This window comes from Pteropus medius, unplaced genomic scaffold (genome assembly GCF_902729225.1).
Source record: "Pteropus medius unplaced genomic scaffold, Ma_sr-lr_union100, whole genome shotgun sequence".
Lineage (NCBI taxonomy): Eukaryota > Metazoa > Chordata > Mammalia > Chiroptera > Pteropodidae > Pteropus > Pteropus medius.
In genome coordinates, this window is record NW_024343733.1 from 6,030,418 (window position 1) to 6,058,075 (window position 27,658).

The 27,658-nt window shown below is 47.8% G+C and overlaps 2 protein-coding genes across 2 annotated transcripts; both read left to right on the plus strand.

Annotated features, from left to right (window-relative positions):
- The first annotated feature begins 945 nt into the window (after positions 1-945).
- On the plus strand, positions 946-12,176 carry UNC119B (unc-119 lipid binding chaperone B). The gene is made up of 5 exons (XM_039868351.1): positions 946-1,227; positions 3,771-3,884; positions 6,067-6,178; positions 6,296-6,468; positions 8,394-12,176. Exons 1-5 carry the CDS (start codon positions 984-986, stop codon positions 8,504-8,506), a joined length of 756 nt encoding a protein of 251 aa, XP_039724285.1. The 5' UTR covers positions 946-983; the 3' UTR covers positions 8,507-12,176.
- Positions 12,177-13,782: 1,606 nt separating this feature from the next.
- Positions 13,783-26,535, plus strand: ACADS (acyl-CoA dehydrogenase short chain). Its single transcript, XM_039868340.1, has 10 exons — positions 13,783-13,941; positions 15,321-15,472; positions 23,646-23,795; positions 24,047-24,158; positions 24,615-24,766; positions 25,088-25,258; positions 25,341-25,478; positions 25,660-25,755; positions 25,965-26,021; positions 26,176-26,535. The coding sequence occupies exons 1-10, from the start codon at positions 13,896-13,898 to the stop codon at positions 26,326-26,328; spliced, it is 1,227 nt and encodes a 408-aa protein (XP_039724274.1). The 5' UTR covers positions 13,783-13,895; the 3' UTR covers positions 26,329-26,535.
- The last annotated feature ends 1,123 nt before the right edge of the window (positions 26,536-27,658 follow it).

The window sequence follows — 27,658 nt, forward strand, 5'->3', positions numbered from 1 at the left end:
GGTATAAGTCAAGTCTTGAGGCTGATCATGGGGAGAAGAGAGAGTTTCACTCTGGATGAGAGATGAAATCAGATCTAGCGGACAGACTTTGTATCAGTTGGGCCCTGGCCACCAACACAGAAGACTGTGGATCCAGAATCTCTAGAGAAGGAGCCACTTGGGGGGTGTAAGGGCAGCTTTTCCCCACCCCTACCCACCTTCTCCAGCTGGTGAAATTATGGTTAACTTCCAAGGTTCAGTGCAGAAGTTACCCCTGTGAAGCCTCTCCCTGATCTCCCAGACCACTCATGTGTACTCTGCTAGTACCTTTGCTGTACTTCTGTTACAGCAATCAGCACTCTGATTTGTCTTCTAGTTCATTCGTATTTATTGGATTAATCAAGAGGAAGAGCCACATAATGAATTATGTACTTTCCAGTCTTCCCCAACAAAGTGGGAGTTCCTCCATAGTGAGGTGCTGTTCAGGCTTTCCTTTGTTGAGCACCCACCATGTGTCAAGCATTAGCTAGACCACCCAATACAACAGTGAATAAGACAAACCCAATCCCTAACCTCATTCATATTATATCCCCAGCCCTATGTCTAGCTCAAAGCTTAGCACAGTAGGGTTTAGGAATGACAATCTAATTGGAAAACTGCCTTTGCATAGTAAGCACTGTTTTAACTTACCTTCCATGCTACAGATTAAAAAACATTTAGCATGCCTTTCCACAATTTATATAACAGAATCATTTGACCGTACGAGGTATTTTAAAAAGCATTTGGGGTGACTTGGGACCTGATGGCATGTCTAAGGGTACTTAGTTTCCAGACACTCCTAGGGCCCACCCACCACCGGGCTGGAACAAAGTTGGTGAAAAGGCGGCCCGATGCAGCCCCGCAGGTCCCGCCCCGGCCCGGCCCCGCCGGTGCCACCCGGGGCACGCCCCCGTTCTCCATAGTTACGGCGCTGTGGAGGCGGCGGCCATCTTGGCGGCGGAGCGATGAGCGGGTTGAACCCCGAGGCGGCGGCGGGGGGCTCGACGGTTGGGTCCCGGGGGCTGGTGGCTGGCAAGGAGAAGAAGAAGAAAGCAGGCGGCGGGGTCCTGAACCGGCTCAAGGCACGGCGGCAGGCGCCCCACCACGCGGTCGACGACGGCATCGGGGCAGTGGTCACGGAGCAGGAGCTCCTGGCTCTGGACACCATCCGGCCCGAGCACGTCCTGCGCCTCAGCCGGGTCACGGAGAGTGAGTGCGGGGCCCGCTGCGTCCTCCCCTCGCGCCGGACCCGGAGCCCCTTGCAGCCTCCAGCGGAGCCGGCCTTTCGCCGCTCAATCGGCCTGGGGTCCACCTAGCCACCCTTCCCTCTCCGGCCGGCCGGGCCGCGCTGCCCACTGCTCCGCCCGGTCGGGCCTGCGCTCTCCACCGTCACCTACACCTGGTTGGGAAGAGGTTCTTCTTGAGCTTGACTGCATTCCCTTGGGTCTGGCCCCCGGCCCCACCGGGCTTCCCCTTGGCCGGCCCCAGCTGGGCCCTCAGGCTGGGCCGTTCCCCTCTTCAGCTTCACTTCCTTGGGTAGGGGGCTCCTTAGCTTAACCGGATCCTCCAGACCCTGGTAAGTGGGCCCACTGCTCCCTCATCCTGGAAGCCCCCCAGCCATCAATGAAGTTCCAGTTCTGCCCCGTCCCCTCACCCTATCTACTCTCGGCTTCTGCAGCCCTCTGCCAGCCCAGACCCCTACCTGCTTCCTCTGCGTTTCCCTCTACTCTGGATCCTGACAGCCCCTCTCCCCTTTTGGCCCCAAGCTTTGCCCTTTTGTGAGCTGGTGGGCTCTTCCTTCCTCAAATACATTGCGGTGGCATTTCATGCACATTTCAAACTGTGCCACATTAAAAAAAAGTTTCATTTTATGTACAAAATCCAAAATGTGAATCCTGCTTTTGACACTTGTTCTAGTGAATTAAGAATTATATCACTGTTTCAGAAATGTGTTTCTGGCATAAAATAAAACCATTCTACTCTTTTCATTGATTTGAAGGAGGGCGGGAAGAAATATATTGCCCATCCCCTACCCTGGACCTCTTCCCTTTTTCAGTTGTTTTCCAAGCCAAGCCTTGACCTGACTTTTCTCTTGCTATTTACCCTCTGAGAGTTTGCAGTCACCTGTTTAGGCCCTGCGTGCCCTGCCCATCCCCCTTGCTCTCCAGATTTCTAGCCCTGAAGCACTAGTACTCCTTTGGTGGATCTGAGGCTACAATAGTGTTATCGCTGAATTGCTTTAGTCATCAGCCCAGGGCTGCTTGGGTGTACCTCAGGAAGCTGGTGGCAGCTCCAGTGATTTGGGGATGGGAATGGGGAGGGTCTTGGTCCAGACTGTATTAAAGGGAATTCTCATTTCCTAAAATAGTTTTCACTTGATTCTGGATGTTTTGATGTCCCCATTTTCCATCACTGTTTGGGTTGAGACTATCATTTTCATGCCTAGTATATCTTTAGAAGGTCTCGCTATTCGTTTTCATTGAAATATTATGAAAAAGCAGCTCTGTTCTGACCCAGTTTTCATTTGGGGCTCTAAAGGTACAGAAATGCTTATCACTTGTTCTTTCTAACCTGATGTTTCCTCCTAATAGCAAGGGTGAATTAGGCCATTCTAATGCCTGACGGAGAGGTGGGCACTCAGGTCCTGTGTAGGAGCTTGGGATTGGTGCTCTGCAGTTTACTGCAGAAAACCACAGGTCAGAGCTTGGTGACTTCTGGGTGTTGTTATTTTTCTTAAAGTCTGTTCCCTTCAGCAAGTTATTTTTGAGTACCCTCTAAAGGTGCAGAACCAATCTCAGCCTTTTAGAGAGTTACAGGATTATCAGTAGCTCTCAAGTTTGCCATCTTACCAGATAGCATGTGAAACATGAAACAACTAACACAAGTAGGCAAGATAAGATAAAGTGCCAGAATGAATTGTAGAGAAGATGCATGCTGTCAGGAATCATCACAGAAAGAAATCAGTGAAATTTTCTATGATTAGTCCTATTTTGATTCGTTGCTCAGGTTTTTGTGGGCTCTACTCCACTTCGGCCTAATGTGCTCACCAGCAAATCTGTCCTGCTGCCTGTGTAGGTATAGTCCACCTGATTTCAAACAGCCCACAAGCTAATGGTTCTTACATTTTTAAATAGTTGGGGTGGGGGGAGGGCGCGGATACTACCTTGCAACACATGGTTATGTAAAATTCGTATTTCAGTGTCCTTAAGTAGTTTTATTAGAATGAAGAGATGCTCAGTTGCTTTTGCACTAAGTGACGGTTCAGGAGTTGTGACAGACTGGCTCAAAGCCTAAATTATTTATGATCTGGTCCTTTACAGAGAAAGTTTGCTGACCTCTTCATTGTGATATGGTTGGCAAACAAGCACTCTATTAGTCATTAGATTAGGGTAAGTGTTTTTAAGTAGATTTCTAAAAAAAATTCTGCTCTTTTGTGACATCCAGGTTGATAGATCATGAAAGGTTTGTAGGTCATTTTTGACGTGTTTCCAAAGCAATCTTTTTAAACTGTAAAAGTGTCATCATAATCTTATCCGAACCAAGTCCATGCTTTTTTTCTTTCTTGGATCCCCTAGTTCTCTCCCCACAACCTTTGCTTATAACATAACAGGAAGTTTTTGTGTATATTTTAAGTGAATCGCATAAGAAAAAAAACCTGAGTTTGCTTCAAAACCTGAGAAAAATGTGAATGGTAGTTTCAGAGGATTATTTAACAGCATTGGTCTCTCTCTCTCTTTCTCTCTCATTTTCAGATTATTTATGTAAACCCGAAGACAACATCTACAGTATTGATTTCACCCGCTTCAAAATTCGAGATTTGGAGACAGGGACAGTGCTTTTTGAGATTGCCAAACCTTGTGTTTCAGGTAGGCCTCTATATTGTAGTGGTCACTTGATAATTGGAGCAAAAGGCCTTTGAAGCTTGAATTTTTGTGTGCCATTGCATCCTGTGTCATGGACTCCGGCATTTACATGATCTCCTGAAGCCTGGCCTGCTGAGCCTGCTGGTTTGAAACTGTGTTGAGAGGCTGATGTTTGTTGAGTATCTGCTTGTGCTAGTTACTGTGTTCCACAGCTTTCTGTTACATCCGCTCATGTAATCCTCACACCTCTGAGAGGATTTATTTTTCCCATTTTTCAGATAAGGAAACTGAAGCCCAGAATTTCCAAGTGACTCTCCTAAGGTTCTGTGCTCTTTCATCTTCCAGATTGCCCCCATTTAGGAAAGGAATCCTTGAAATTAAACTGTAACAAGGAAAGCTCATATGAGCTTTGAGTACAAAGGACACTCTGGAAGGGTGATACTGAGGATTCCAGTCCAGACCATGAAGCAGTTTCACTTCTCGTCTCACTCTTTCTTTTAAATAGTGTCTCATATTTCCCAGTAAGTTCTAGTTTGGATTTTTCATCTCCACCATTTTCTGGATGAACAGAAAGTCCAGGCCTATGAACTCATCTACTTGGGATTCCTTAAAGTAGCCTTGAATAGATGGTTCCTGTGCTTGTGATGCAGTTCCAGGGTGATTCATTTCTGGCTGGGAGACCACACTGTCTTTGGAGCACATCTCTGGAGAGTCAGCACCCCCTGGAGTTTGTATTGGAACACCAGCACAGATAACTCTTCAGAGTATCAGCTGCAGTCTGTATTAATAACTCTTTTTACAAGCTTTTCTCATTTGATTCGCTACTCGGAAAGAGGCTGTAAATTTGATAAGGCAGGTGTTAGTACCCCAGATAAGTCAAAGACTCTCCTGAGAAAGTCTCAGCTCAGGTTAATTACACAGCCAAGGCTAGAGCCCTGGTCTCTTTACCCCACCAAGTATTCTTTACGCTGCTCTACTCTCATACTGGCCAAGGCGCCTGAAGGCTCAATACAAACCTAGCTGATATTAGGAGGTCAGGGCCAGCTAGCTTCCTGGGTCCATGGAGTTCATATCTCTGAGCCACATGTCCAGTACTTAGGATGTTTCACCCCTGGTACTACTTCAGGTATATAGATTTGAATTTGACTGGTCTCAGGATAGTCATTTCAGTACAAAACTGAACTGTCTCAAGAAGGTCAGCTGCAGATACTCTAAAAATACTTTGATTTTCAGGCTCTCCAGTCTTTACCTTTAAGGATCTTGATTCACTTAGAATATGCTCACACCAAGTCACACACATTCAGCAGCGCTTGTTCTGATGAGTTGGAATCTCTGAGAAATTTTGGTGTGACTTTGAATCACATTGTTGGAGCCAGGGTTCTAGAGTTTGGGTACAAACCCTATTCAGTCTGGTTGCCCAGTTGCTCTTGGGCTTGTCAGAGGCAGAGATGTTCGATGCGGAAAAAGACTTCAAATCTCTGCTGGACATGGGATGGTTACTTGAGGAAACTAACTCTTTGTTCTCATTTTATAAATTCCTCATTTCTGGGTTCAAGAATGGACTAGACCGAGACCATCATACCCTTGTAGACCCTCATTCAGGTCCCACACCTTGCTTCACTGTGCATCGGCTTCACCTTCTTCCGGGTGGTCAGTGTTGGGCCTGCTGTGGCCTAGAATAGGCATAAAAGGCATTAGTCCAAGGAAATGTAGTACCCCAAGGTAGTAGGTCAGTGTCTTCCGTTTAAATAACAGAATTATTTCTCGGGGTTTGTCTTTGCTGCCTGTCAGAAATTTTTGTGTTCTCTGAAGGAGCCTTTTGACTAGTTTCAACTTTTGTCGTCTCATTCTTTTGGTTAGTGACTAGTAGTACATCAGATTGGTCAACAGGCCTTCATTCAGATGGACCTGGATTCAAATCTCTGTTCATTCCGTTTACTATTTTGGGGACTTTGGACATGTTACTTAACCTCCCTTACTTTGAGCTTTCTGATCTGTAAAATGGAGCTAATAGTAACACCTCACAGTGTGGTTGTGAGAATTCTATGTAGCGTTTAGCACAGGACCTGGCATATAGCAAGTGCACAGTATGTATCAGCCACACTGCTCTCGATGTTAGCACTGTTGTGCTGTTTGGGCTGGTGGTGCTGAGATGGTTCGCTCAAAATTCCGTGTGTGCTTTCAGACCAAGAGGAAGAGGAAGAGGAGGAAAGTGGAGATGTGGATATCAGTGCAGGACGTTTTGTCCGCTATCAGTTCACACCAGCATTTCTCCGCCTCCGGACGGTCGGGGCTACGTGAGTACCAGTATTGCCTGAGGGGAGAACTTTCTGCTTGTTTACAGAGGAGAATGTTCTCAGTTGGGTTGGCTTTAGCGGGCGGCAAAGTGAGGCTCACAGAGATTTATTTTGCAGGGTGGAGTTCACCGTGGGGGACAAACCTGTGTCAAACTTCCGGATGATTGAACGGCATTATTTCCGGGAACGATTGCTGAAAAACTTTGACTTTGATTTTGGTTTCTGCATCCCCAGCAGCAGGAACACTTGTGAACATATTTATGAGTTTCCCCAGCTTTCTGAGGATGTCAGTACGTATCCCCTGACTTGTTCAGCGCTGTACGTCTTTAGGGCTAAAAGGAATGAACCTTTAAATCCATCTGATCCAACAAACTCATTTTGCAGAGGAGAGAAATAGTGACATGATGCATCTCTAGTCATTCGATCTCAGGTTTCTCGTTTCCTATCGATCCTATCTGATATTTCAAACTCTGACTCTGCCTGTATGGGAGCATGGAAGGTTTTAATAATACTTTTTAGATGCCTATTGTGGGAAAGGGCGTGACTCAGGGAGCCGAGAAGAGGCCCATGACGATCCCTGGGACTCTGATTAGATGAAGCTCCTCTCCTGTCCACTGTTGGTCATGGTTCCCACCCCATTCTGGTCATCAGCTTCTGCTCTGCACTGTTTGTCAGCCGTTCATTTATTCCTTAATCCCAGCTAGGCGGGAAATGGGGGGCTAAATAGAATCATAAGTCTGAGGACCTCTTCCTGCTCATTCTCTGCAAGTAGAAGGTTCATTAGACAAACTGTTAGAATAGACCCAGCAGGAAATAGGGAGCTGTTACAGGTTTTGAGGCACAAAGAGTGACATGATTGAAGCAGTTATGGGGGAAGAACTAGAGAAGGCACCAGAGGGAGAAGGCTTATTAATTAGAGAGAAAGAACTGGAGTTTTCAGTTTCTACGACTTATTAATGGGCTTATTAATTAGAGAGAAAGAACTGGAGTTTTCAGTTTCTACGACTTTGGTTTAGCATCCTCTCAGGTTAGCATCTCAGGTTAACAACCTCTGTTAGTAATTAGAGAAAACTGTTCCAGAACAATGAGGATGTGAGTGGGATCCTGTGAATAGCAGTAGAATTTATTTAGTTGGGTTTTAGGGAAGAATCTACATATACTAATTAGTTTTCTCAGAATCCCAGGTCCTTAAAATTGGCCTGTTCTGACCACCAGGTACTCTTTATTCATGTGGCAATGTTGTTCCCAGGTAAAATGAGGATCGCTGAGAATGTGGGGCAGGGTGTTTATGATAGCATCTAATCTTAATTTGAACCCTGCTCCCCAGGATCGGCTGGAATATGTAGATACTTGCAAGAAAAGATTATGTATAGCATTTCAAGTTTTTACCCAAGGCAGTTCAACTTTTCTTCTTGAAACCAAGAGTGTGAAGGTCAACATTCTAGATACAAACCAAATAACTTTGGCCTGGGTGGGTTCAAAGAGCTTTAATCAGTTTTACAATTTTCTAAAAGGTGATGAAAAATAGCATTTCCTCCAGAGGAGTCAAAGTAACGTGTAATCATTAACTCAAAACTGATCAGAGATAGTGACTGTTTAATTCTCTTGACTTTCCAGCATGGTTCAAGAGGTCTGGGCAGTTGCTTGAACAAACATTTAAATCGGGATCCCAAGACAGGCAGACCCTTTTGCTGGATCATTTCTGAGTTAATACCTTGAGCCATGTCTGGTGAAGGCTCCTTGCCGTTTGTCCCCATGCACTCATGCACACCAAGTTTCTTTGGTTGCCAGGGTGCCTGTGGGCACTGGCACATTTAGGCACAGCTTTCTGGATTTGGACCAGAATGTCTAGGGATACGGACCAGAAACACTAAGTATATAAGGTGCTGTGGTCCATGTTAGCAAAAGTGTAAGCACGTTCTCCTGGGGTGCTATCTATCAACTCAGAATCCAGGCTGGAGGTGACCTGGAAGGCCTGTCAGAGTTGATTGCATCCTTGTGTTGAAGTGAGTATCATGTTGAGTTTCAGGGCCTCTGTTCCTCAGTTCTCCCCAGCTCTCAAGGGTTGGATCCCTCTGACCTTATTATTCTGGGAAAGGGTACTCACATTTTCTGGAAGGCCCAGCTTATGAATTTTAGAGGGGATACTAGGTTACCACCTAGCCCGTGGGACAGGCTCACACGTCTTCGCTTTTTTCTTTTCCCTGATTTGCAGTTCGTCTGATGATTGAAAATCCCTACGAGACCCGTTCTGACAGCTTCTACTTTGTTGACAACAAGCTGATAATGCACAACAAGGCTGATTATGCCTATAATGGAGGCCAGTAATGCAAGACTGGACAGGAGAGGTGCTTTGCTGAGGCCCAAGGTCCTGGCACATGGAGGTGGTCGAAGCTACTGTTAGAGAACACACATCTGGAACCTGGCCCCACTAAGCTGAGGCTGGGGTGGCAGCTTCCTGTGCTCAAAGAAAGGTGCCAAGCAGTGCTGTGTTTCCTCCCCCAGTATTTTTTCTTCCCTTGTATTACCTGCCCCTTAGGTCACAGAGGTACTATAGTAAAGTAAAAGATTAGGATAAGACTCTTGGAATCCAGATAAAAAAGAAAGTTTATTCTCATGTAGTCATAGCTGCCTCCTGGTTGTCCTGACAAGCGCGGGTCTCGGTGGCAGAGCCATGCCTGGGTGAGAAAGCTCTGGCTGGCTTGCCTGCCAGCTAGCAGCTCTTCTTTAGGTTCCTGGGTGCTGTGGGAAGCTGCAGGGACAGCCTCTTCCAGGCATCAGTTCTCACTTCTGGTGTTGCCATCAGCACAATCTGACCTCAGCCTGTGCATCATTGTAAACTAATTGGAAAGAAACTCGAAAGTGGTTGGAGAGGAATGGTGCCGAGACCTGAGGCACTAGAGATGGAGACTGTTGCCAAACGGAAAGATCCATTTTATGGAGAGGCCTGCTTATCTGTCTGACTTCCAGGATCCTCAGCTAGTCTTTCTGGGGAGCCAGCAAGGTTTCAGCCTGGCAGTGCCTTCCTGTTGTTGTTCTGGAGGAAAGATATAAGCTTGGCTTGCTTCTCTAGACTCTTCACCTTTGAATATCTCCCAAAATAGGATGTGTCAGTTTTGTTCTTGCAACAGTAGTATCTCTCAAGGCCATAGCAAGCCTCATTGTGTTTTTTTAATTTCTAGGCTGCTTCTTGGGAGGTTTTATAAAATGTCAGTGGTGTTCCCAGCGTATGTGATGTGCAGTTAGACTTCTGGTAGTGCTAATCAGGCTCCAGAGGTGAATCTGGCTCATCTTGGGGCCAGGCGTAGTTACGAACCAGCAGCTACTTAAAGGAGGCATTCAATTTTCTCTACATAGCATAGCCTAGATGATTGGCTTCTGATGGGATTTGTCTCCAAAACTCTTTGTAGAGTTCTTATTTAGAATTTTCCTATCCACCTTTACTGAAATAGTTTCTGGCACTGTCCTGGCAGGTCAGATCTAAGTAATGCATATCTAATCCTTCAGACTGCTAGTTGGAATTGCTTTGGGTGTTAGGCCCCTCAGCCTGTTTCACTTGTTCCAGTCAGAAAGCTGTGTTCTCAGAAAAACTTCCTTGCATATCCTGCTACTTTTGTTCTCAGGCCCTTCCTTATTGGATAGAGTCTCACCTCATTTGCTCTGGGTGGTGTCTGACTGTGTGAGTGGCTTTATGTGCTAAGCCTAAAGTCCGTAAGATTGTTGCTGTGGCCAGGATTTAGCATTGATAAGAAGATGGCAGTAGGAAGGAGCCAGGTATATGGTAATAGTCACTGCATGCATCACAGTAACTGGCTGGATAGCCATTTCCCAAGGCACTTGGGAGGAAGGCTGCATGGGGCCAGGGAAAGAAGAGCCAGCACTCAGCCACAGTCCCTCCTGTGCATCACTAACCAGTGTTGCTCCTGGTTTGGATTCTAGAACGTGAGTGGCCCTGAACCTTGGCGCTCAGTGCTTTGTACCAGGCCAGAGTCTGGGCTGTGCCGGATATGGACAGCTTTTTTACTGAGAAAGCCCTAGGTTAGCCCTGTGTGCCAGCACTGGATCCGGCCACTGAGGGAATAAAGAGACTGGCAGACCGGGGGAATCTCAGAACTGGAGCTAGTTACAAATTCAGGTGCCTTATGTGGGGCTCTGTCCCATATGCTGCTGAGGAAAGCTGCATTGCCTTCTTTCCCTCCCCATCTGCAGACAGGTATCAGCACTGCCTCTTGTCCTTCTGTTTCTCATTGTGGCTCCTCCGAGACGTTCGCGTATTGCTATGGAGCTTCAGAATCATTCCTCTCAGTGACAGAAGCCCTATCTAGAAAGTTTCTACTATTTGCTATTTAATTACCCTCTAGGTTGTGGTTTCTGAAGCTGCTCAGAGCTGTGCTCTGTAGAGTTTGTCTTGGAAATGTGTCCCAGGGCAGATTGCATCTGTCTACTGTGGGCCCTTATCAGCAGTGTTAGCTTTTGCGAGGAGGAGGACCTCTGAGAAGGGCAGAGGAGGCAGGCCTCTGGCATGGATAGTGCTGTGTCCTCTTTCCTATTAGTTTGCCTTAGTCTCACTGGAGACCATTTTGAGGCCAAGTGCTCAAACTGTACCCAGCAAGACAGGGTTTGCCATCTTCTTTTACTGAAGGTCTGGTGGTCTGTTTCCAAGACTCTGAATTCTTGTGTCTAGCTACTCAGGAAATCTGGGGAAGCATTACCACTTTGAGGTGTTAACTAGGGTAAGTTTGAAATTCGAGCTTTTATACCTGCATTGGAGAGAGAATTAGAAAGTCATAACTTTCTCTGTAAATAGCTGAACCAATCAGAAGTTGAGTCAGGAGGCCATGTTATTAAGGAATCTACACTGTTGATAGCTGTTATCTTGTGGGTGATATAATAGGAGGGAAAAAACCTCCCTGTTTGGGAGATGATGCCTTCTGTTCAGAGCAGGCATCTGAGAGGGAACATGTCCCAGTGGACTGGCAGGCCCACCTGGCGCCAGGGGGCCTGCTTCCTGCACCCTTCCTCTCCTGTCTTGCCCTTGTCCCTCTGCCTTGTAATCTGGGAGAGAGTCTCTCTTTTCCTGGGAAGCCTTTCGGCTAAGATGCCCTTCGAGCTTCTCCAAAGAAGATCCTGGTTTTTTTAATTCTATATTCTAAAGAGTAAATAGAGGAAATAACTAACTGTAGTTCTGGGCTGAAGTAGGCTCTCCTTGCGTGTTAGCTCAGAACTGTCTTGTGAAGGCAGTTTCCAGGAGTATGTGGGACTTGTTGCGGATACCTGTAGTCTGGGCCTTCTAATTCCCAAATAGGGGCAGTGATTTGGGGATGTTGAGGCTAACCGTAGACTGGCGATTCTTGAAATGACAGTGACTGGGGAATCTTTGACTTACATTTTCGGTTGAAATGGAACTCATTTGTGGAGCAGATTTAATAGGCTCTGTCTAATGTACAAATAGAGTGAGTCTTGCCTTAGTTTGTCCTGCCCCCATGGTAGGCTCCCAGGGTACTCTTTTTTCCCTCTGTAAAGTCACTTTCTTCTGGTGGCCATTGTCACCATGATGTCAGTGAGGTTCGGGGAATGGGGACAATCTCCTAAAAACCACACCACAGACTCCTTGCCAGTGCACGAGGATTCCTGATACAGAGGGTGCTGCTGTACCTGGTGTGGGAGCCTAATCGTCAGACCATCACGTTATTCACATGCTGTGTTACAGAACATCTTAGCCACAGGAAGGATCTGGTGGAGGTGGATCTACCCTTTGTTTTACAAAGGATCATGTCAAGTCATTGAAGTTGTGAAAGTCTATTTTTTCCCTTGTAAATCTATTTTTCACAGAATATAAGAAACATCAATGACCCGATCTATCCTTCCTCCTCTTTCCCCTTCACTCGAGATCCTCATTCCAGTTTGTATTATCTTTGTGTCCAAAGTAAACTAGGTGATTTATTTGTATAAAATGTTATTTTGCCACAAGAGACAGAAATAAAAGATTTTCACAGTCTGTGTACCCTCTCTTGTATTCTGACTGGGCCCCTTGTGTTGCTGGGAGGAGCAGGTATGGGGTGAGGGGTGGCCTTTTTATATATAGTTTGAGCATAGCTGGTTTATAGGGAGATTGGGGAATAGTTTTGGGCTTTAGGTTTAATTTTGCTTTATTTTGCCAGGGGCTTCTGAGAATTAAAAATTTATGTACACATTTAAAAGTTAGGTTTATTAAGGTGTGCTTTAACTACAGTAAAATTCACCTTGTTTAAAGGTACAGTTTGATTTTTCAACAAATGTAAATGTATTCGGTCTTATTCCCCCACTGCAATCATGATACAGGGCATTTCCATCACCCCAAGAAGTTCTCTCAAGTTCCTGGTGTTTGTAGCCAGTTCCCTCCCTTTACCCCAGCCCCTTGTAAATGTGATTTCTATCTGTTGGAAAACTCATGTACCTTTACTATAAGACATGGACATGTTTAAGGTCACAAATGATACAATTTTAAAATGTCTGGTTTAGATGGTCTGGGGTACCTGAAGCAATTATTGGCCTCTGCCCACAGATACTATTCACTATTTCCCCCTTTCCCCTGCTTTCCCCTCTTTTCTTCCACCCAGGGTTGGTGATGGAAAGGTGAAGAAGACCTCAGAGTATTTGTCAATCACAGTCATTCGTTTGTAAAGTACTGGGGATTAGAGGCTTGCTTTTAAGTTTGTAAGCATTTCATCTCTAATGAAAGGTAACATTAAGAACTTTGCTGTGTCTTTTGGCTGATCATCTCCAGGAAGTAGAACCTCTTGTCTGGAGACAATTCTTGGCATGTGGGTCAGTGCTAAGGACAGATACCAGGCAGAGTTACGGGGGGTTGGGGGGAAGGCAGCTGGAGGGATGTGGGAGTGTGTGGGACGGTGTAGATAGATGTCTGATTCACATTTGTGCTGAGGGAAAACTGTTGCCAGGCAAGTGAAATCTCCATAGCTTCTTGAACAGAGTGAAGGCATCCTGAGGAGGATGCTAAGGACCAAATGCATGGCATTAGGTGGCAGTGCCCCAGCTCCTAAGGGGCTCTGTCCCACAGTTGGGAGTGAGACAGATGGGACTATAGTGGCACAGGGAAGTAGCAGCGCTGCCCCACTTTCACAACCTCTGGGGGGGGGAAATCTCCCTCCCAGCAACCCAATTTCCTGGGCCTAAATATTGAGCACCAGAGCAAGACGACCCTTTGCCCTTCGTAGAGTTGACAGACGAGTGGAAGGCTGGAGAAGATTTCAGATGCTAAATAAACCGTGGGTTGGAGAGTGTGTGGGGAGAGACACTAGCCTTCCGGGTCAGGGCAGGCCTCAGTGCGTGAGATCTGAACGTAGAGGAGCAGATGGGACAGTGATCGCAAAGTCCCGGAGGCAGAAACAAGCTAGAGGTGTTAGAGAAAAGCTGCCAAGTGCGGCTGGAGCAAAAACAGCAGGGGAATGGTGGGCGTGAGGAGGGAGGAGATCATATAGAGCTTTTTAGGTTGCGAAATTGGATTTTGGTGGAGAGGGGCCCGCCATCGAAGAGTTTTAAGAACGGATGAGGACCGACCTCGGAGACCTCATGAACGCGGGAGAGTTTGGTTTTATCTCCAGGCTGGGAAGCGACGCGCAGGCCCCGTTCTCAAGGCCTGAGGGGCGGGGCTTGTGACCCGCGGAGCCCCGCCCCCTTCAGCCGGAATCTGAATCGCAGGCATCTTCCGTCCTCCATGGCTGCTGTGCTCCTCGCCTGGGCCTGCGGCCCGGTCCGTAGAGGTGAGTGCACCCCGGCTCCGCACAGCAGGGCCGCGGTGCGGGGCTGGCTGACCCGGCGGGCGTCCCCACGGCGGGGTCTCCCCTGCTACAGGTCAGGGATGGGCGGTGAGCGGCAGCTCCTCAGGGAGCGCGCGCGTGGCCTTTGCCCTAGTTTGTTTGCTCGCAGCCTGCAGTGACCCTTAGATCCTGTTTTGACATTCACCCCTAAGCCAGTTCAGAAGGCTACATCTCCATGTCCCTCCTTTTATTTCACCCCCAGAGAATTCAGGAAGATTCAGGGTGCAGAGGGGTAAAGGGGATCAAATATATGGTAGCTGAAGGAAACTGGACTCTGGATGGTAATCACACACAATAGAATATATAGATTCTTTCTCCAGAGCCAGGGCTGAAATTGAACCCACACTCTGCACCTGTAAGCTTGGTCAAGACAGCCCGTGTCGGCCTCAGTTGGCCCATGTGTAAAACGGCCACAATAATATATTACTATTCCCATAGAGTTGTAAGGATTAAATCCTAAGGTGTGTAAAACACTTAGTACTATGCCTGGTAGGTAACATCTCAGCAATGTTAGTTAACTCTTATCATTTCTTTCCACCTGGAGCAGCTATGACAGCTAGGCCTTGTACTAAGTGCTACAGTTAGTATTTCTAATTCACCCACCCCCAGATGGTACTGTCGATTTCCACATTTTGTATTACTGGAGTCTCAGTGCAGTTAAGATCTATGCCTAAGGGCACAGAGCTGTGCTCTTACTATTGGCATTGATTGATGACTGAGTGGGCTAGTGTAGACAAAGTGTTTAGCAAGCATAATAAGCATTTAGTGCGGCAGTTCTCAGCAGCAGCACTGTTGATGTTTTGAACTGATAATTTTTATTTATTTAAGTTTATTGGGGTAACATTGGTTAATATAATTATATAATTTTCAGGTGTACATTATAATTTGACATCTATATATTCTATTGTGTGTGATTACCATCCAGAGTCCAGTTTCCTTCAGCTACCATATATTTGATCCCCTTTACCCTGTCTACCCCTTCCCTCCTCTTCCACCCCCTACCCTCTGGTAACCACTATAGACTGATAATTCTTTGTCATGGGGTCTGTCCTGTGCATTAAAGGATGTTTAGCAGCATCCATGGTCTCTACCCACTCCATACCAATACTGTTCCCACCTTCAGCTGTGACAACCAAAAATGTCTCCAAACATTGCCAAATGTTCCTTGGTGAGCAAAATCATCCCTGGTGGAGAATCACTGAGTTAATGGATCACATTATTATTATTTATTATTACTACTGCTACTACTACTACTACTACTACTACTACTACTACTACTACTACTACTACTGCTGCTACAACACAAAACCTCTTGCTGGCAGCTCTCTGTCGTCAATTACATACTGTCTACCAGTCTGTGAAACTTCCGGAGACACACCAGATACTGCGTCAGACATGTCGGGACTTTGCCGAGAAGGAGCTGGTTCCCATCGCAGCCCAGGTGGACAAGGAACACCTCTTCCCAGCAGCTCAGGTGAGAGTACCAACCTCAAAAGCCCATAATAGAGGTTTGTCTTTGGCTCCTGGATGAATGGTGACAGTTACAGCCAGACACACACTGAGCCTCTAGTGAAAGAACCCTTAGACGGGTCCTGGGACCCAGAAAATTCTCAGAGGTCTTTCTTGTCTAGCACAAGGCCTATAGCTTTTAGTATTTAACTTTTAGAATCACAGTAATAATGGTGGCTGGTTGATATGCTTACTGTGTGCCAGACATTGTGCTAATAATAATAGCCCACGCTTACAGCATGCTTACCGCGTGCTAGGCACTGTTCTTAGTGCTTGAGAAGTAGCAGCTCATCTGTTTCTCACAACAGTCCTGTGATGGGAAGGTGCTGTTGTTACATACCCTGTTGTACAGTTGATGGGAGTCAGATTGGCAAGAGGTTTAAATAATGTGCCCAAGGTCGTGGAGCCAGTGAACTGCAGAGCTAGGGCTTGAACCTGAGTCTGTCTTCTGAGATCACAGTCAGTATGCTCCCTCTCGAGCCATCGTGTTCTTCCATCTGCCTCAGTCCACCTGTAATTAAAGGTTTAAGATGTTTCTGCTGTATCCCCTGGACTGCCAGATGTCTGGCACATGGTGTAAATACTCAATAGATATTTGTCGAATAAATAACTGGTGACACAGTAAACCTTTTTGGCCTCTTACTTGTTTTCTAGTCTGAGGAATTCAAGAGTTGTGGTCACCATTTATATGTCTTCTAGGCTCTGTGACCACTTTTCCTAGTTAGTTAGTGTTGTGTCTTGATGGTATATTGGGCTCTGTGTCTGGACTGTGGGAATACCCACGGAGCTCAAAGCCAAGTAGGCAAATGGCCTTCTGGGCACCAAAATCAGTTGGGCGACTTTTAGGTGTTAAGCACATGACGTGTGTCATCTCATTTAAGCCTAAGAACATCCTCATTTGCGAATCTGATCTCCATTTTGCCTCATGGGATGCTTACTGGGATTAAAGTGAAATAATGTATGTCAAATTCATGGCGCCTGGTAACTGTTAATACAATTATTGTTATTTTCATTAGGGTTGAGAATGAGGCACAGGGAGGTTAAATGATTTCCCCGGGTTTACTGGTCTGTGGAGCTAGAATTGACACCCCAAGTCTGCTGGCTCTACAACCCATCTCCATCCACTATCCATGTGGTTGTCCCAGCAGCCCAGGTGGCAGGAAGGGGAGTCCTCCGTACCAGCACGCACTGCTCGAGTAACTTCATCTGGCACTTTCCTTGTCTTTCAGTGCCATCAACTGAGATGTGAAAAAAACTCAGTACCTTTGTGAGTAGAGGATAGCAATAAGCAAACAGGCCATTGAGAAACAATAACAGTTTAGAGGTGCTTTGCCCACAGCAGTTGTCCTAGAGATGGTTGTGTTGGGGATTTTCCTGCCAAATGACAGATCACCTACTTTTTGTATATTATTCTATTTCCTCGAATTATTATTAATATTACAGACATAGATTTGCTGTGGGTAAGAAGGCTGGCAGTAGAAGCAGGTTTTTTTTCTTTTAATTAAATGTATTGGGGTAACATTGGTTAATAATCATAAATTTCAGATATACAACTTTATAATACAACATCTATATATTCCACTGTATGCTCACTACCCAAAGTCCAATCTTCTGTCACCATATATTTGACCGCCTTTACCCACTCTGTCCTCCTCCCACCCCCCATTTCCCTTCTGATAACCGCCATCCTGTTGTCTGTATCTATGAGTTTGTTTGTTTTGTTTGTTTGTTTGTCGCCTTTTGTTTTGTGTCCCACATATGAGTGAAGTCATACGGTTCTTATCCTTTTCTGTCTGACTTATTTTACTTAGCATAATATTCTCAAGATCCATCTGTGTTGTTGCAAATGGCAATATTTCATCCTTTCTTATGGCTGAGTAATATTCCATTTTATATATGTACCACATTTTATATATGTACCACATCTTCTTTATCCAGTCATCTAAGGACACTTTGATTGTTTCCATCTCTCGGCCACCATGAACAGTTCTGCAAATAGGGGTACAAATGTTTTCAAATGTTGGGGGTAGATACCCAGAAGAGGGATTGCTGGGTCCTGTGGTAGCTCTATTCTTAATTTTTTGAGGAACCCTCATACTGTTTTCCACAGCGGCTGCACCAAGTTACATTCCCACCAGCAGTGTGCAAGCGTTCCTTCTTGTCCAACCTCTCCAACACTTGTTGTTTCTTGTCTTATTAATAATAGCTATTCTAACAGGTGTGAAGTGGTATCTCATGGACGTTTTGGTTTGCATTTCCCTAATAGCTAGTGATGTTGGGCATCTGTCTTTTCATAGACCTATTGGCCATCTGTATGTCTTCCTTGGAAAACTGTCCATTCAGGTTCTTTGCCCGTTTTTAAATTGGTTTGTTTTTTTATTGTTGTGTTGTATGAGATCTTTATATAGTTTAGATTATTGGCCCCTTATCAGAGGTATTATTTGCAAATATCTCCCATTCAGTTGGTTGCTTTTTTTGTTTTGTTGGGTCTGTCTCTTGCTTTGCAGAAGAAGCTTTTTAATTTGATGTAGTCCCATTCATTTATTTTTACTTTCCTTGCCTTTGGAATCAAGTTCACAAAAACCTTTTTGAGACCAGTGGGGTCCATAAGTTTAGTGCCTATATTTTTTCTTTCTCCTATGTATTTTATTGTTTCAGGTCTTATATTTAAGTCTTTAATACATTTTGAGTTAATTTTTGTGACAAGTAGCAGTCTAGTTTCATTCTTTTGCACGTGGTTTTCCAGTTTTCCCAGCACCATTTGTTGAAGAGGCTTTCCTTTCTCCACTGTATGTTATTGGCTCCTTTGTCAAAAATTAGTTGCCCTTATATGTGTGGATCTGTTTCTCAGTTTTATTCCATTGGGTTGTGTGTCTGTTTTTCTGCCAATACCATACTGCTTGATTACTGTAGCTTGTAGTATAGTTTGAAGTCAAGGAGTGTGATGCCAAAAAAGCAGACTTTTTACCATCCTCCTGTTAACTAATCTTCTGGTTTGATAATTTCCTACTTGCTTTATAGGGATGGGGTATTTCCAATATCCTCGTAAATATCCTCTCAGATAAAGACTTCTGAGCCACTCCCTGGCTTATAGTAGGTGCTTGATTAATGATATCTAATATTTTTTCCTAAAGAATTCCCTCCCTCCAAAAAAAAAAAAAAAGTGGATTTATGGAGGAAGGGTCGGGGGAGAATTGAGAGGAGGGTGGGCTAAGAATTAAGTGGCAGCCTAGTGCCACTTGCTTACTTGGATGGTTTTATAACTTAAATTGAACTTTAGTCTTTCTAGGGCCAAACCGAAAAATGAAAGGAATGATTAGGAATTTACAAATCTGTTTTGTTATAAAGGAAAATAGAAAATAGAATGGTATTTCCAACCAATTTTGGACTCAGCCTGGAATATGTGTCTATTTATATGTATAAAACGGAACCCAGTTTTTTCTTAGTGAATATTTTGTGTAACTTTAATATGTCAGGTGCAAAGCCTGCTCTTCCTTCTTTTCCCCTACCTCAGGTGACAGGTAGGCTAGGTGTCCTCGTTAGCCACATAAAAACGTCTCATGTCCTACCCCTTTTTTTTTCCTTATACCCCCTGGCTCCTGTTAATTCCATCCTGGAAATGTCTCCTGAATGCCACGCCCTCTCATTTCTCCCCACTGGAAGTCAGCTCTCTGTCCCAGGAGCATTCCATCCATAGTCTGTAATTCTCTAGCTGTGCTTATCGCATTATCGTGTCCATCTTATATCACAGTTACTTCAAAGGGTCAGCTTCCTGAAGGCAGGGGCTGGGGTCTTGTTCATACTCGTATTTCCCTGTTCAACAGGACACCATGCTTGACATTTAACAAATGTTTGCCGAATTTTATTGAATTGAACCAGATGGTCCACCCATCAAGTGATCTTGAATGTCCTTATTGTCCTAGCATGTAGCACACACTAGCACAAAGTGGGGTCGACTAGAGGTGGCTAACGGGGTTTCTTTACCTGAATTAGCAGCAAATCTTTAATAAGCTAGGAAGTGTTCTTCTTCCTTTCATTATTTTATTGTTATTATTTTTCTTTTTTCTTTTTTACAGGTAACAGGTCTATGTTTATTCTTTTTTAAAATTGGAAATGTTCTTCTTTAAAGGGAGTTAGTTTGACACTAGTGAGTACAGGCATACTCAGGATAGATTTGATTTGTTTTGAAAATCCGAGTTTTAGAAGCGATTCGAAGCATTGTTTTTCTAGGAAGGACCCTCTAAACGTTTCCCAGATATGAAGGCAGCGAGTACTGAAGGCTTGCTCTGTTTGTCACAACTAAGAAAAGGATCTTGCCCGTTTTCACATTTTCTCTTGGGAATTTGGAGACCACTAGATTTGGCCTAGTCAGTGATGTTGCCTCTTTTCAAGTTGCAGGTCTGGGTTTCTGGTCCACAGACACAAGGGGGGACCGAGAGTGACCATTGTGGATAGCTCTAAGAGGTGCCCCGTGAGATAGTTCTCAAGGTCAGGCCTCTTGCTAAAGTACTAGGGAGCCTGGCTGTCGTTAGCCATTGTCATCAGCCTGCTTAGATCAGAAATGATTCATTCAACTAGACACGTTTTTTTTTCTCCCCCCACCTTTTTTCATTTTGTTTTTGGTTTCTTCTTTTTGATTATATTGTCTCTTCTTTCCAAGGCCACCCTCTCTCTGTCCCTCACTGCTGGTCTCTTTCAGGATTTTTCAGGATACATTTCAGTGAATGTACATTGCCACTATTATCGATTATTGTTTCTATCTCCGATTTGTTTTCTAGAATGTTCCTGTGACTGGCCATGGCATATTGCCAGAAATCTAGAGATGTATTTCAGAGTGAGAAAGGTTGGGAGAAACAGTCCCAGCCGTCACTGATACACTTGGATGAGCGTGATTGTATACAAGCTCAGGGGTGGGGGAAGGAGTTCATGCCCAAGTAGAGCAGCCCCATCATTTGAGGGCAGCACCCCATCTCGTGAAATTTGCTGGTTCAGTCCTCAAGTGACAGTGAGTGGAAATGCTGTCGCTGCCCCTGATGGAGATAAACGTTTTAAAAGAAAATGCCGATGGCGAGAACCAAGTGGGAGATGAGTGGGGAATGAGGCGTGCTAGTGAGGTCATGTGGTGCATGACCTCATGTGACTTCCTACAACTGTTTTTTCCAGCACAGTGAGAACTGTCAAGACAGACAGAGGCAAATGGTATTCTTCCCTAGAGAGGAGAGTGCAAGACTTCTGGCTTTCTTGTGGCCTAGACGTGGCCCAGACTTGGCCTGACTCCGTGGGTCCTGTCAGTGGGTCCATCTCCACATGAGTTCTCCCATCCGTAAAAGGAAGATGGGTCATCCTTGTTCTGCCTGAGATCTTTTGGTTCCTTTTTTGTTTCTTGGCCTGAAATGGAGTCACAGGACGATCGACTAGTCTGTCATTTATTCCAAGGTTAGATACTGGAGAGCTAGAGGAGAAAGAGGTGTGTCTTAGTGTCCAGGGAAGTCAGATGGTGCTTGTAGGGTGACATAATTGGAGTGTCTTTTTTTTTTTTTTCTTAGCTCAGTCTGTTTTGCTGGTAGACCAGCGAAAGCCTTTCAGCAAGGTTCTTGCCTAGACCTGAGCACGAATCATAGGATACCTGAATATTTCAATACCTGGTAGCATATGGCCCAGGCTGCTAACCCAGCACCAGCATTCTCTACTAAAACATTATTTTCACCCTAGGACAGGTTAGTTAGTTGCCATAAGTATTGGTTTGAACAGGGTTTTGTTCGAAAGGGGCCATGCTTGTGCTGGCACAGGGCTCTGTAAGTCCCCAGATCTCATTGAGAGCACAGTGCTGCATACAACACACTCTGCTTTCGACTCCCCCACCCTCTAGTAGGTTCCTGCCCACTGAGATGATGCAGTATTTCTGAGCAGGATCACCCCCCGCTTCTTCTAGGTGTGTGGGAACCACAAGATGTTTGTCTCCTTAGCGATTCTCGAAATGACACATCCCCAGTAGCCCTGAGTCCCATGTGTCACTGTGTACTAGTTTCCTATTGCAGTTGTAACAAATTACTACAGAGCCAGTGGCTCAAAACAGTACACATTTGTTTTCGACAGATTCTGGAGGTCAGAAATCCATAGCAGGTCTCGCTGAGCTGAAATCCAGGTGTTGGCGGGGCCGTGTTTCTTCTGGTGGCACCCGGAGAGTCCCAGCTCCTCGCTCTTTCCAGCTGCTGGAGGCCACCTGCACTCCCCGGCTCGTGACCCCCGTCCAGCCAGTGTTTGTGTCATTCTGACCTCTTCTCTCATCGTCACCTCTCCCTCTCTGACTCTCCTGTCTCCCTCTTTCCCTTATAAGGCCCCTTGTGATGACATTGGGCCCCCTGGATAACCCACAGTAATCCCTTCATGTCACATCTTTAATCTCATCAGCAAAGTCTCTTTTGCCCGATGAGGAGACATCTTCGCAGGTCCCGGGGATTAGGACGCAGACATCTTTGGGGCTGTCATTCTGCTGCCCACCTGCCGGCCGTCTCCTTCCCCTCTAACTGCGGCCCAGTGTCTGCCTTGGGGGCTGTGGGGCTCGATCGGCACTTGTGGGGTCAGTAGCTCAGCGCCACCAGGCAAACAAGTCTCTGCCCCACTCGTGTTGTACAACTGGAGACTCTGAGGTAAGGTCGTTCCCCCTGGGAACAGTTCAAGGCAGAATCTAATGAGCAGTTTCCTAGAAGGACACACAGCTGGTTGCGGAAGTGCTGCAGTCCTGGGTACCACCTGTCTGCCACACGCTTGTCCAAATGAGACCTCGTCAGCCACTAAATGATAATAAATCCCATTCGCTGACCCCTCTACTCGTGCCAAGCACTGGGCTTAGCATTTTATCTATATTGTCTCAGGTCTTAATTCTGTGAGGTAGGTAGTATTTGGGGAAGAGGTACAAAACTTTTTAAACCACAGAAGCCATATTAATTGGATAAAAATGAGAAAATATTATAAACATTCTTATTAGCTGCTTCTTTTAAGTCAGAACAGTAAAAACATCATGTTTGCTGGGATCAAATACATAAAAGGGCTAATGAAAACCAACGGCCCCTTCTCCCCCAGCCCTGCTCCCCTAGTTGGTTTTAGTTGTTTCTTCTGGAAGCTAGGTTGGTTCTGTTCTGGGCCACATTTCTCAGGTGGAAAGCAGGCTTACAGAGGTTAAGGAATTTGTCTTAGTTCAGAAGGGCAGGGCTGGGCTATGTGCTGAGCTGGTTAAAATCCTGGAGTCATTGCCTGGTTTCAACCACAGCCATACCACTGATAAGATTCTGGGCTCTGGTTTCTCCACCTGTGACATGAAGTTGACTCATAGCATCTTTCTCATACAGACACTCAAATGAAAGAGTACACACAAAGAGCACTTACGCAGAGTTTGGCATAACGTAGGAACTTGGTAATTCACCGTTACTATTGCTGTTATTTCAAACCAGAAATCCCAAGCTCTTACCATACATTTATTCTCTCACTTGGGAATATAACAGGGAGCAAAAACACACAGTCTCTGCCCTCATGGTCAGGAAGAAAGACCTTAGTCAAAAGGAGCACAGCGATAGGTGTGACATTCCTGCTGCAGAAGCACTGCCGAGGAGAGGCACAGGGGCTGCGAGACTGTGTGATTGTAGGATTTGACTTAGTGAGGGCAGAGGTGGCAGCCCCAGGAAGTGGTGCTTGAGCTGAGATCTGAAGAGGAGGAGGAGATAATACCTAGTTGATTAAGGGCCTTGCTGGCAGTCACTGGCATGTGCAAAGGCCCTGTGGTGGGGTGTGGCGTGCTTAAGGGACTGAAAGAGGTCACTGTGGCACTCTGCTGTTATGCTTCTAACCTCGGAGGCCCCTGAAGGCTTCCTGCGCCTTCTGCCTGCTCACTGGTTGTGGCTGCGGACAGAGGTGAGCCAGTGCAGTGTGGGAGCAGGATGGCTTGAACGAATGGTGCTGCCATGCATACCTCAGCTGAGGCTGAGTCTTCAGTGTCTGTACTCGGGGATCATGGGCTGAGTGGGTGGGGCCACAGGATCTGAGTTTTTGCAGACACTGGCTCGGGCAGGAGGGTTTGGGGTTGGAGACGGTGGGCCCTGGCTCCCAGCTGCCGTTGCCATGACATCCTTCTCTGGGGCCAGGTGAAGAAGATGGGCAAGCTTGGGCTTCTGGCCATCAATATACCTGAGGAGTTGAGTGGTGCCGGCCTCGATTATCTGGCGTACGTCATCGCCATGGAGGAGATCAGCCGGGGCTGTGCCTCCACTGGAGCCATCATGAGTGTCAACAACGTAGGTTCCCCCTCCTGGGCTCCTGAGCCCCTGGGACACACCGGTGGAGGAGAGTCTTCTGTGGGTGGGCAGTTACTCAACCACGTGTCCCAGCATCTGGGGCAAAGCCAGTTTTTGGCTCCCAGACCCTGACCTCTTCTGGACTTGGTCCTTCGAGGGCTCTGAGAGAGGAGGCCTTGGGGTGGGGTCCACTGGCAGGCAAGTGTGTCCAGGCTCCAAGGTCTCCAGCCACTCCCCTCTGTCCTCCACAGTCCCTCTACTTGGGGCCCATCTTGAAGTTTGGCTCCAAGGAACAGAAGCAGCAGTGGATCACACCTTTTACCAGCGGTGACAAAATTGGCTGCTTTGCCCTCAGCGAACCAGGTATCACAGTGAGTCAGTGGTCTCCCCATCCCCTCACGTCAGAGTCAGGGTGACAGATCAGACTGGAGCTGGGCTGCCCCAGGGGAGAGCCAGGAGCCAGGGCCTGTGCTGGTTTGGGTCAGCTGCTCATAATTTATGGGCTTTCAGTGTGAGCAGCTGGGGGTGGGTCTGGCAAAGAGCACTTGGTCGCCTCAGCTGAGCTGGGCAGGGCACTTGGCCTTCGGGTTTTGGCCTGAAGCTGCCAAGCTGCTGCACTGCCTCCCTTTGCTCTGAGAGCTTTAGGAGCTGGCATTACCCTGGAGCTTTCTCCCCGGGGGCCAGACCCTGACTCTTTGGAGCCTGGTTGTGCTCACCAGCTGGGAGTTGAGGCTGGGTTACCTGCTGAGTTGACAGCAGTACCCTGGGTGGGGGTGGGGGTGGAGGTGGCGCTGGATTCTGAGTCTGTGTGTGGGGCAGGGAATGGCAGTGACGCAGGAGCCGCCTCCACCACTGCCCAGGAGGATGGTGACTCGTGGGTCCTGAATGGCACCAAAGCCTGGATCACTAATTCCTGGGAGGCCTCAGCCACCGTGCTTTTTGCCAGCACCAACAGAGCCTTGCACAACAAGGTAGGGACCCCAGAGAGAGGGCCAGTGAGACCTCTGTGCTGCAGTCATTTCATAGTTTCTAGATCTTAATCCTTGTGGCCTGATGGATCCGTGTCTGCTCTGGGGCACCTCGGGGCATTTGCTTTTCCTCCCCGCCTGCTGTTGGCCTGGGGCTGGAGTCTGCACCTTCCCCAGAGGGGCCAGCAGAGGGTGTAAGGGCCAGAGGTCTTGAGGGAAGCAGAGGGAAGGGACTGGAGTTTGTGTCTGCTGTGGTTTGTGAAAGGGGTGTGGCCTAGGACAACATCTGGGTGAGTCACTGAATGGGTTTGTCTGCCCTTTCAGGGCATCAGTGCCTTCCTGGTTCCCATGCCGACACCTGGGCTCACACTGGGGAAGAAGGAAGACAAGCTGGGCATCCGGGCCTCGTCCACAGCCAACCTCATCTTTGAGGACTGTCGCATCCCCAAGAACAACCTGCTGGGGGAGCCGGGAATGGGCTTCAAGATAGCCATGGTGAGCCCAGCCCAGGGGCGGGGACCCCAGGGTGAGGTCCTGGGGCCCAGCTGGCCACCACTGACCGGGGCATTCTCCATAGCAAACCCTGGACATGGGCCGAATTGGCATTGCAGCCCAGGCTCTGGGCATCGCCCAGGCTGCCCTCGACTGTGCTGTGAACTATGCTATGAATCGCAAGGCCTTTGGGGCGCCCCTCACGAAGTTCCAGGGCATCCAGGTAAGGAGGCGGAGACTTCTGGAGCTTAGCCTGGATGCTGGAGAGAGGGAAGCTCCGGCAGACAAGCTTTTACTTTCTCCTGCGGTCACCTTTCTCCCGGGTCCTGTTCTTGGAGGGAGGGCGGAGCACGAGCGAGGGACGGGCAATGACTGACTGGTGGGCTGGGGCCTGGTTGTTGCAGTTCAAGTTGGCGGACATGGCCCTGGCCCTGGAGAGTGCCCGGCTGCTGACCTGGCGCGCCTCCATGTTGAAGGATAATGGAAAGCCTTTCATCAAGGTGCCTATTGGGAAGGGGGTCTCCCCAAGCATTGGCCCTTTGGTGGGCAGAGGGACTGAGGGAGAAGTCTGAGTGGGGTCCCAGTTCCTAGGGGCTGTGGACCTATTGCTCCAAGGGGAGGCTCTCCCGGGCCCTCCCCTGCTGAGGAGCCCTGTGCTAGGGGCTCCCCACTAAATAAAGCTTTTGACCTCACCATCCCCTGTGATTAGGAGGCAGCAATGGCCAAGCTGGCTGCATCAGAAGCTGCAACTGCCATCAGCCACCAGGTGAGTATTCCGGGTGCATGGACGTGGTACCTGTGCGGGGCCCCGAGGTAGAAGAGCAGAGTGCGTGCCAGCTGCCCCTCCCCACGCTGGTCCTTATGGGTAGCTGATCCTGCCCCCGTCTTTCTCCCTCCTGAGCCTCTGCTTTCCACCTTAGGCCATTCAGATCCTGGGTGGCATGGGCTACGTGACAGAGATGCCGGTCGAGCGGCACTACCGTGATGCCCGCATCACCGAGATTTACGAAGGCACCAGTGAGATCCAGAGGCTGGTCATCGCGTCGCACCTGCTCAAGAGCTACCAGAGCTGAGCCCTGAGGATTGGGTGGGGGCCCGAGTAACCAGGCCTCAAAGTAGCAGAAGTTGTGCCCTCTCAGGCCTTGTGAAGGCTGTGAGGCTCGGTCATTATTAGAAGCACCGTTAACCTCTTCCTTATAAAACATAAATGAGTGCAGGTGGGTGGTCTGATTCATACTTTGGGAACTGATTGTAAGTAATAAAGCAAACCCATCCCCCTAGCCTCGTGTCCTTGCCTGGGGGCTGCTGGGGAGGGAAGATTGTCCTTTAGTCTGCTTTCTGACAAACCCCACCCTGAGTGTGTGGCTGACTGTAGGAGGGTCCTTCTCTGTCCTGGGAGAACTCCAGCAGGAGGCAGGGTTGACACAGTTCAGGAAAATAAGGAGCTGGGACCAGTGGGCCTGGGTGACTGTCTAGGAGGGTGACCACTGAGCCTTCAGGCTGGAGGAAGGAGGAGGGCAGGGAGGAGCAAAGCTGTAGAGGGCCTGGTATGAGGAGGTGGAGACTTTAAAGCATCCTTTCCACGTATTATTTGGGTGCTGCCAGGGAGCTAGCACGGAGCCTGGTAGGGAGATGATAATGGTACCAACAGGGCTGGCTTGGGGCCAAGGTACCTCTCTGGAGCCGGAACCCACGTTCCGAGTCACTGCGGCCCAATGAGGTGAGTGAAGCTGCTGGAAGAGAAAACAAAAAAAGGGAGGCGGGGAAAAAGCAATGACAAGATTTCAAAGGAGTTGGGGACAGCCCCCTGCAGAGCAGGAAGGGTAGGTGGGCAACGGAAAGATGACCACCGCCAGACAAGGCGGGCCATCGCCACGTGCGGATTTATGTGCCCCGCCCAGCGTTTCCCCTCCGTTCCCTTCCCCGCCCCTGGAAGCAGCCTCGAGCCGCTGGCTCCACCCAGAGGCTCGCTCCCACGCTCCGGTGCACCTGTGGCCACCAGCGCCTGGCCTTGGGTGTTCTGGAGCTGAGCGTGGAGAGCCGAAGGTGCCCCCTGCAGGGCGGAGAGGAGCTCCTCACTGGATTGCCATCCACCACGAGCGGCCGGGGCACACAGGTGAGGTCCTCCTGCTAAAGAGACACCTTGGGGGCGGGGGCTGGTATCAGCTTCCTGCTGAGCTCTCGTCGTCAGGCTGCCTGGGCTGCAGGCCAAAGGCTGGGTGAACTGTGCCAACTCTTGCTCCAGGTAAGGCCTCCCCAACACCGTCTGTGGGCTTCTGGGGGCCCCTGTCCCCACTTTGGGTTCAGGTGCAAGCTGAAGGTGGGGGAGTGGGGTGGGTTTCAGGACTTTCCCCAGGAGCAGCCAGGTTTGACTCGTCCCACCTGGAAGCAGATGAGGGTCTC

Excerpts from the sequence above, each read along its gene's own strand:
- UNC119B (XM_039868351.1), top strand. The coding sequence starts at position 984 with ATGAGCGGGTTGAACCCCGAGGCGGCGGCGGGGGGCTCGACGGTTGGG. Across the intron at positions 1,228-3,770 it reads CCTCAGCCGGGTCACGGAGA|ATTATTTATGTAAACCCGAA; the intron begins GTGAGTGCGGGG and ends TCTCATTTTCAG. Across the intron at positions 6,469-8,393 it reads CCAGCTTTCTGAGGATGTCA|TTCGTCTGATGATTGAAAAT; the intron begins GTACGTATCCCC and ends CCTGATTTGCAG.
- ACADS (XM_039868340.1), top strand. The coding sequence starts at position 13,896 with ATGGCTGCTGTGCTCCTCGCCTGGGCCTGCGGCCCGGTCCGTAGAG. Across the intron at positions 23,796-24,046 it reads CCATCATGAGTGTCAACAAC|TCCCTCTACTTGGGGCCCAT; the intron begins GTAGGTTCCCCC and ends TGTCCTCCACAG. Across the intron at positions 26,022-26,175 it reads CAACTGCCATCAGCCACCAG|GCCATTCAGATCCTGGGTGG; the intron begins GTGAGTATTCCG and ends TTTCCACCTTAG.